At 38.0% G+C, this 9082-nt stretch overlaps 1 protein-coding gene and 1 pseudogene across 1 annotated transcript in view; one reads left to right on the top strand and one right to left on the bottom strand.

Moving 5' to 3' along the window:
- Nucleotides 1–380: 380 nt before the first annotated feature.
- The window catches only part of ZNF260 (zinc finger protein 260), a 27987-nt gene continuing 19285 nt past the window's right edge, over nucleotides 381–9082 (bottom strand). The window contains 2 exon segments of the mRNA XM_027766768.1: nucleotides 381–2157; nucleotides 2160–2662. Coding sequence (XP_027622569.1) covers nucleotides 986–2157; nucleotides 2160–2223 — 1236 coding nt within the window. The 5' untranslated portion in view covers nucleotides 2224–2662 and the 3' untranslated portion in view covers nucleotides 381–985.
- Nucleotides 5368–7477, top strand: LOC102496383 (acyl-CoA-binding protein pseudogene; annotated as a pseudogene).

Genomic DNA, 9082 nt, shown 5'->3' with positions numbered 1-9082 from the left:
TTAGGTATATGTATACATACTCAAGAGAACTTCTAGGTATTCTGGAATCTATTTTAGAAATTCTTTCCAAGTCTAAAGGTTTTAAAAACATTCTACTATAAAATCTATCACTAAGTTTTGCTTTTTGCATTCTAGTCTTCAATACTTTTGGAATTCAAAGATGTATTTTAGGGGACCAGCAGGTGGCATAGTAGTTAAGGCGCTGGACTCCTTCGTGGTCAACCATGGTTTAAGTCCCAGACCCAACAGCTTGAAGCTCACACCGGGCATGTGTGAGTGTGTATCCAAAATCCTGAGAGAAGGGATTATGGCATGGCCATCCCCCCTCCCCACCTTGAGGGTGACTTTCTGTTTCTCTCCTTGGTGAGTGGATACACCCTATAGGAAAAATCTCTTTTTAAAAAAGAAGCATTTTAATATATGATGATGGCAGAAATCTATTATTTTTTCATATGGAGAGTCAATTGCCCTGAGACCATCTTTTAAAATCATCCATTATTTCTCTACCCACTTGGGATACCACCTTTATCAATGGTCAATTCCCCATGAATTTGTGCATGTTTCTGCATTCAGTATTCTGTCCCAGTCTATTTTCTGACTGCATCAACAGCAAATATCTTTGATGACTACAGTTTTACAAATGATATATGTAGTAAGTATAAAACAAAACAAAATTCTGTTTTTTAATTTCAAATCCCTATAACCTCTTTTCTTAATGCATCTCATGGGCCTTATAGGAATATATTGATTAAGCTTCATTACTGGGCCCTAACTTCAAAGAGAATACTCCTTAACATACAGCATTAATAATATTTGTTGTGGGAGTTTGGGAAGTACTTTCAATATATTGATACTTCTTATTAAACGTCATGGCATTTCAAGTTTTGAGTTGCTGTTGGAGGAGTTCCCACATTAATGTCACTTTAGTGTAAAAAGAATGTTCTAATATGTCACTAAGTATGTAAACTCAAAGTATTCATAGAGTTCAGTGAGTATGAATTCTCTGGTGTCTAATGTGATGTGACTTCTGGCTGAAAGCTTTCCCACATTCACTACACTGATACGGTTTTTCACCAGTATGGATTCTCATATGTAGAGCTAGAGTTGAGAACTGAGAAAAGGCTTTCCCACATTCATTACAACCATAAGGTTTCTCACCTGTATGACTTCTCATATGCACAGTAAGAGATGAGCTTTGACAGAAGGCTTTCCCACATATTTTACATTCATAAGGTTTATCACCTGTATGAATTCTTACATGTACAATAAGTGATGTGATTCGAGAAAAGGCTTTCCCACATTTATTACATTCATAGGGTTTCTCTCCTGTATGAATATTATGGTGTTTAATGAGATATTGCTTCTGCCTGAAGATTGTTCCACATTCATTACATTTATAGGGTTTCTCTCCAATGTGAATTTTCTCATGCTCAGTGAGGTTTGATTTGCCACTGAAGGCTTTCCCACATTCCTTGCATGTATAGGGTTTCTCTCCGGTATGACTTCTCTGGTGTCTAATGAGGCTTGACTTTTGAATGAAAGCTTTCCCACACCCTTTACATTCATAAGGTTTCTCTCCAGTATGGATTCGCTGGTGGATAATAAGGTTTTCCTTTTGGCTAAAGGCTTTTCCACACTCATTACATTTAAAGGGTTTTTTCCCACTATGGATATTTTGATGTTTAATGAGGTATTGCTTCTGGCTAAAAGCTCTTCCACATTGATTACATTCAAAAGGTTTCTCTCCAGTATGAATTTTCTCATGTTCAGTGAGATATGACTTGCCATTAAAGGCTTTCCCACATTCTTTACATGCATAAGGTTTGTTTCCTGTATGATTTCTCTGATGTCTGATGAGGGTTGATACCTGAACAGAAGCTTTCCCACATTCATAAGATTTCTCTCCAATGTGATGTTTCTGATGAGAAAGTAAGTTTCCCTTCTGGCTGAAGGCTTTTCCACATTTATTACATTTATATGATTTCTTCCGTGTATGACTTCTCAAATGTAGAGTAAGGGATGAGACTCGAGAGAACACTTTACCACATTCAGTACATTTATGTAATTTCTCTCCTGTATGCATTTTCTTATGCTCCATAAGGATCTGCTTCAGACTGAAGGTTTTTCTACATTCATTACTTTTATAAGGTTTTTCTCAGTATGAATGCAATCATGCTGAAATAGATCTGATTCAGGCTGGAGGCTTTCCAACATTCTTATCATACACAAGGATTTCTCTCTGAGATTTTACTAGTATATACTAAGATGTAACAAGGATGAACATTTTTCCATATTCACTAAATTCTTATGGTTTCTTTTCAACATTAATTCTCAGGTGCATAATGAAGTTGAATTTATGATGGACATTTTCTTACACCAATTACCTGAGATGATGAGATGATTACAAAAAGAGATGAAATATAGCATTTGATTTATATTCATAATGGTTATTTCTTACACAGCTTCTCTCATATTTAGGCAAAAGTTATGTAGAAGCATAAATTATATTTAAAAAATTTTTAAACTGAGTCCCATACACAGAAGTGAAGAATTGATGTCTCTGCTCAGAGAAAAAGACTTTGTTGCCTAGGTTTTCTGAGTTTATATTTTCACACAAGTCTTTCAAGTTGCACCTTTATCAGTTTATAAGCTTCCCAGGCATCTGAAAGAAAGTACAATAAAAAATATTGGAAAATAACTAATAAGTATAAAATATTGGTGCATGCCATGTAAGCACTCAGTAAATTAGCTTGCCATTATCATCAGTGTCAACAACACTAATACCTGTGAATTTTCTCATTATTCATAAAACTTTATTTATTTATTCATTCATTTATTTATTTATTTCCTAGAGGGGAGTGTGCTTGCTGGAGAGAGAGAGAGTGACAGAGAAAATGAGAATTCACAACCCAGTGCAGATGGCCATGCTGCAATCCCTTCTCCTCCATGTATGTTCCTGAAACTCCCTTAAAAAGACAGTGGGGGCCATCAGGTAGTGTGGTGGTTAAGGTGGCTGGACTCCCACATGGCTGACCACAGTTTGAGACCTGGACCTGGCAGCTTGCTTTCTCACTTTACTTCTCTCCCATTGTCTCTCTCTGGTCAACGTCAAAATAATAAAATATAAAATAATGACAATGAGTAAAATTAAACAGAAAATAATTATTAAGAAAAAGACAACAAAAGGATAAAGGGAAGCATATTCTCATAAAACTCAAAAGGTAGAGGCAATATCAGCAGACACAAAGTATTAGGAATTTTGGAAGAAAAATAAACAGAGGACAAATAATAGACCAAAAGTGGCTTAAATAAAAACCCAATAGATAAGGATGTAGTATGGAAACAAGGTACTTTATGACACAGATATCAACAGAAAGGCTTTTTAACTATATAGAGAGACTGGGCAGGAGTGAGAGGAATGTGAATGTCCATGCATGCCCAAGATCCCAAGAGAATGAAGGGAAAGGGATTGCAGCATGATCATCCCCAGTGGGAGGTGATTTCTTAATTTCTGACTCTCTGGCAAGTACATGAATGCCACAGCAAAAAATCTCTCTTAAAAAATGTTCATAGTGGGGGACCAGCAGTTAGCGTAATGGCTATGTTGCTGGACTCCCACGTAGTTGACCGCGGTTCGAGTCCCGGACTGGGTGGCTTAAAACTCATGCCGGGTGCGTATGTGTGCGTCCCCAAGATCCCGAGAGAATGGAGGAGAAGGGATTGCGTGCGTGGCCATCTCCCCTGGGGGGTGATTTCTTGCTTTCTGTCTTTCTGTCTCTATCTGTCTGGAAAGCACATGTGCCCTCTTCGATTTGACGGGAAAGCACATGTGCCCAAAAAAAAAAAAAAAAAAAAAAAAAAACTCTCCAAAAAAAAAAATGTTCATATGTTCATAGTGAGAAGACGATTCCTCATGGTTCCTGAAAACTAGTGATTTCAGGGTAAAAGAGAAATGAAGATTTCCTACTGATAATTCAGCCTCCAGCCCACAAACCTGAATGGCAAGAGAGACAAGAGGCAGGTATTGAGACAAAGATTCCTCATGGTTCCTGAGAACTAGTGATTTCGGCGCATCTCTCCACTCTTCATTTCCATTTACTGTGTTTCTAGATGGATCTAATGGAACTTTAGCCAAACATCCAAATATTATTAGGATTAACATATTCCTCAATATCTACTGAATCTGCTGCATAAAGGGATCACAATGGAACAACAAAGAGATTCCAGATCACCTCTTTCTGCACGCTCCTGAACGCTCAGATTGAACTTCAAGAAATAGGAAGAAGCCCACCATCCATCAGATGACTGGAAATCACCGCAGGACCACAAGAAATGTGGGAAAGCAAGAAAATACCTCTTTTCCAGGGAAAAGAATAACTCCTTTCATCCACAGTTCAATGAAAATCATGGAAATGCCGGATAAAGAATTTAGAATATTCATAATGGCGAAACTAACAGAGGTGGAAGAGAGAAAAGAGACAATGAACTGCAGAAGAGAAAGGAAAAAGGAGAGGACAAGTTCCAGGAGGTGAGGAAATTCTTGCAAGATCTAAAAGAGGAATTACATACTTTACAAAAGAATCAAAGGAACCTATTAGAGATGAAGGCTATAATACAGGAAGTCAAAATCTCTCTTGAAAGCATTAAAAGCAGATTAGATCATACAGAAAATTGAATCTCAGACATAGAAAATGGCTGACCTAGAAAAATCAACCACGAAGACTGACAAAATGGCTCAAAAAATGAGAATAAACTATGAGAAATACTAGATACCATCAAACATTCAAACATCCGTATAATTGGTAACCCAGAAGGTAAAGAGACTCATAGGGGCATTGATAGTCTATTCCATGAAATCATTCAAGAAAACTTTCCAAACCTAGACCTTCAAGAAAACTTTCCAAACCTAGAGAGGCACTCAAAGATCCAGTCCCACGAAATACAAAGGACCCTAAATAGAATCAACCCAAAAAGATCTTCTCCAAGACATATTATAGCCAAACTGATCAAAACCACAGACAAAGACAAGATACTAAGACTGGCAAGAGAAAAATATCAAGTTACCTACAAAGGATACCCCATCAGGATAACCACAGACCTCTCATCGGAAACGATGCGAGCGAGGAAAGAATGGGAAAATATATTCAAAGTGTTAAAATAGCCTTCCGCCCTAGTAGTCACTGGAGAGCTGCAGCCATGGCTCTGCAGCACCTCATGGCCGTGGGCCTCAAGAGGGGCTAAAAAGTGACCAAGAACGTGAGCAAGCCCAGGCACAGCCCCCGCCGTGGGCGCCTCACCAAGCACACCAAGTTCATGCGTGACATGATCCGGAAGGTGTGCAGCTTCGCCCCCTAAGAGCGGGGCGCCATGGAGCTGCTCAAGGTGTCCCAAGGACAAGCACGTGCTCAAGTTCATCAAGCAGCGGGTGGGCATGCACATCAACGTCAAGAGGAAGTGCAAGGAGCTGAGCAACGTGCTGGCCGCCATGCGGAAAGTGGCTGCCAAGGACTGAGCCCACCGTGCCAATAAAGCCCACTCAGCCCCTGAAAAAAAATCATAAAAAATTAAAAAAAGACCAAAGTGTTAAAATAAAAGCAATTTCAACCAAGATTACTGTACCCAGAAAGATTACCCTTCATGTGGGAAGAAAAGACAAGAACATTCTCAGATAAAGAAAACCTGAAAGAATTTACTAGCATCAGACCAGATTTCCAAGAAGTTCTCAAGGGAGTGCTATGTCAGGAAAATTAAATGCAGACAGACAGAAATAAGAGTTCAAAAACTAAGAAAATAGCCAACTTAATCATAGGGACAAGTCTGGAGTTGAACATTATATCCCAGAATTGAATTGGGAAAATCGAACTACAACAGAAGATAAAGTACATCAAACTGAATTGGTGAAATAGAATTTTATGACTTTTTGACTAAAACACTTCTGATTTTCTTGTAGACTTTGTTGTTCGGTTTTAAGGATTTGTGTCCTGTCTTGAAGTGTCGATAGGTTCATGTACCTATCTTTTGAACAGAATCTTAACCTGTTTCCTGGCTTTAAGTTTTAAGCAATGTTCCTTAGGATTTCTTTAAATTAAAACTGCTTTCTTGAAATTACCAGCTGACCTTGTTATTGAAAGTAGATTATTTAAGAAATTGTGTGATCAATACAATGTGGGGGAAAAAGAATGGAAGACTAATGTAGACATCAGAGGTAGTGTGACAAGAGAGTGGGAAAGGACAGAGGGTCAGAAATAGGAGTAAAAGGGACCAGCAGATAGCATAATGGCTATGTCGCTGGACTCCAATGTAGCCGACCATGGTTCACATCCAGGACCCGGTGGCTTAAAACTCATGCCAGGCGTGTGTGCATGCATGCCCAAGATCCCAAGAGGAGAATGGAAGAGAAGGGATTGCAGCATGGCCATCCCCCCTGGGGGGTGATTTCTCGCTTTCTATCTCTCTGTTTCTCTGTCTGGTGAGGGCACGCGCCCTATAGCAAAAACAATGACAACAACAACAACAAAAACCTTTTCAAAAAAAAAAAAAAAAGGAAATAGGGGTAAAAAAAATATATATATTTAACTAGAAATGGAAAATTTTTGACGATAACATGCATGATTAAGCCACTATGCAGTATATTCTGGATGGGAAATCACATTTTGTATGCTGTGACGATGCTTAGGGAATGAATGTAATTTAGTTTAAAACAAAAGTTTCAGGGAAAAAAAACCCCTAAAACTGTTTTTCTTTTAATTAAAAAAAAAACATTAAAAATACCTATTTGATGACTACAGTAAGCTATATAGCCCTAGCTAGGTGCTACTTTTATAGTATGTTCATTCTACTCACTGAGGTTTATGCCTGAAGTTAGACTTGTGTTCATGCATATGTATATATCAGCTGTGCTTGCTACTGAAAGTATTTAGATTAGAAAGGAGGTTGCCTGTCTGGTCTTAAGGCAGTAGCTTGAGCTCCTCACCTCCTCCGCAGGCATCCAGGAATCCTTGCAACTCCGCCAGCTTGTCTCAGGCTGAGTTTGAGAAAGCCGCTGAGGAGGTTAAGCACTTCAAGACCAAACCAGGGGACAGTGAGATGCTGTTTATCTAAGCCACTACAAGCTAGCAACTGTGGGTGACATTAACACAGAGTGACCAGGGATGTTGGACCTCAAAGGCAAGGCCAAGTGGGATGCCTGGAATGAGCTGAAAGGGACGTCCTTGGATGCCATGAAAGCTTACATTGACAAAGTATAAGAGCTCAAGAAAAAATATGGAATACAAGAGACTGGATTGGCTGCCAGCCACACATTGAACCTAAACTGATGTATAATGCCTTGTTTTTCTAATACTGTGGATGATGTACAATAGTGAAAATAACCCTTTCCTAAGGGCTGTTTGGGTTCTGGGTCTCGCAGATTAGAGGCTGAGACAATTACTGGCTTTCCCTGAATAGTTTTTACCAGAGATCAATTAAAATTACATTTGTTACTTAAAAAAAAAAAAGTATTTAGATTAAGATATTTAGTGAAACAATAAAATGGGGTGGGGGAGATATAGAAAGAAACAATGGTTACCAGACGCAGTGTGGGAGGAGGGTGGGAGATGGGAGAGGGTGAGAGATAGGGAATCAAGGATGGGAAAAAAGGCAAAATATACAGGAAACAAGAAATGGAAAATTATTTGTTGATAATAACACATATGTTGATGTGCTTGGTTGAGGCAATATACAGTGTATTCTGGATGGAAAAATCTCATTTTGTATGCTGTAATGACGTACAGTGAATGAATGTAAGTAAGTAAGTAAATAAATAAATAAACAAAAAGTTGGCAAAAAAAAATAAATAAAAAAAAACAAGTAGAGGAAAAAATCAAAAAAAAAAAAAAAAAAGTTCATGGTGGGGACCAGCAGGTGGCATTGTGGTTAAAGCACTAAACACTCCCACATGGCTGACCATGGTTCAAGTTCCGGACTTGTGCCTTGCTTTCGCACTTTCCCTCTCTCTGTGTCTCTCTCTGGTCAAACTTAAAAAATAAATGAATGAATAAATAAAAAGAAATTTTAAAAAATGTTCACGGAAAAAACAGAATTAAATTACAAGTTTATTTTGGGGCAAAAAAACTTTGAACTCCTTGCACAGTTCTTTCATAATACGTTATTTCTCATGAACATTTTTAAATCTCCCACATATTTAATGACAAAAAGCTATCTTTGCTTCCAAATCTGAATTATTACAGTTTTATTACTGATACTATATCCTTTCTAGATATGAAAATTCATTACCATCAATTTTAGTTTTCATTTATTTGTCTGCTTTCATTATGCCTGATATAATAGTACTCAATCTCTTTTGTGATAAGCCCTCTTACTCTCTCTCTAAAAATGTTTTTCATATTAGCTGGAAACTTTCAACATAATCCTGACTAATCCTCTCAAAATTTTATTTTATTTTCTTATAAAATCACTCTCAAAAACAGACCGTGGTGGGAACCAGCAGTTAGCGTAATGGCTATGTCGCTGGACTCTCATGTAGTCGACCATGGTTCGCGTCCCGGACCCGGTGGCTTAAAACTCATGCCGGGCGCGTGTGCGTGCGTGCCCAAGATCCCGAAAGGAGAATGGAGGAGAAGGGATTGTGGCGTGACCATCCCCTCTGGGGAGTGATTTCTCACTTTCTGTCTCTATGTCTCTCTCTGTCTGTCTGGCGAACGCACACACCCTATAGCGAAAAAAAAAAAAAAAACACATTTTGGTAATGAGCTATCACTCTTATCAATGCTATAACTTACATAATTTAAAAATAAAAGCCTCAAAAAAAAATCACTGAAAAGGAATAACAGACTTAAGTCACTAAAACTATTAATATAAAAGAAAAAAAGTAGATTTCCCCAAAACTAAAAATTAATTCTCTTCAAAAAACACAATTAAGAAAACAAAAAGGAAGTCATATACTAGAAAAAACTGATAAAAGACTTGTATTCAGAATACATAAAGAACTCTTTTTTTTTTTTTTTTTTTGGAGATTTTCACTGTAGGGCACGTGCGCTCACCAGACAGACAGAGAGAGACACAGAGACAGAAAGAGCGAAAT

The sequence above is a fragment of the Tupaia chinensis genome, unplaced genomic scaffold, assembly GCF_000334495.1.
Source record: "Tupaia chinensis unplaced genomic scaffold, TupChi_1.0 Scaffold143654_1, whole genome shotgun sequence".
Taxonomy (NCBI): Eukaryota; Metazoa; Chordata; class Mammalia; order Scandentia; family Tupaiidae; genus Tupaia; species Tupaia belangeri.
The sequence above is the reverse complement of the archived record's forward strand: the minus strand, read 5'-3'. Positions and strand labels throughout refer to the sequence as shown.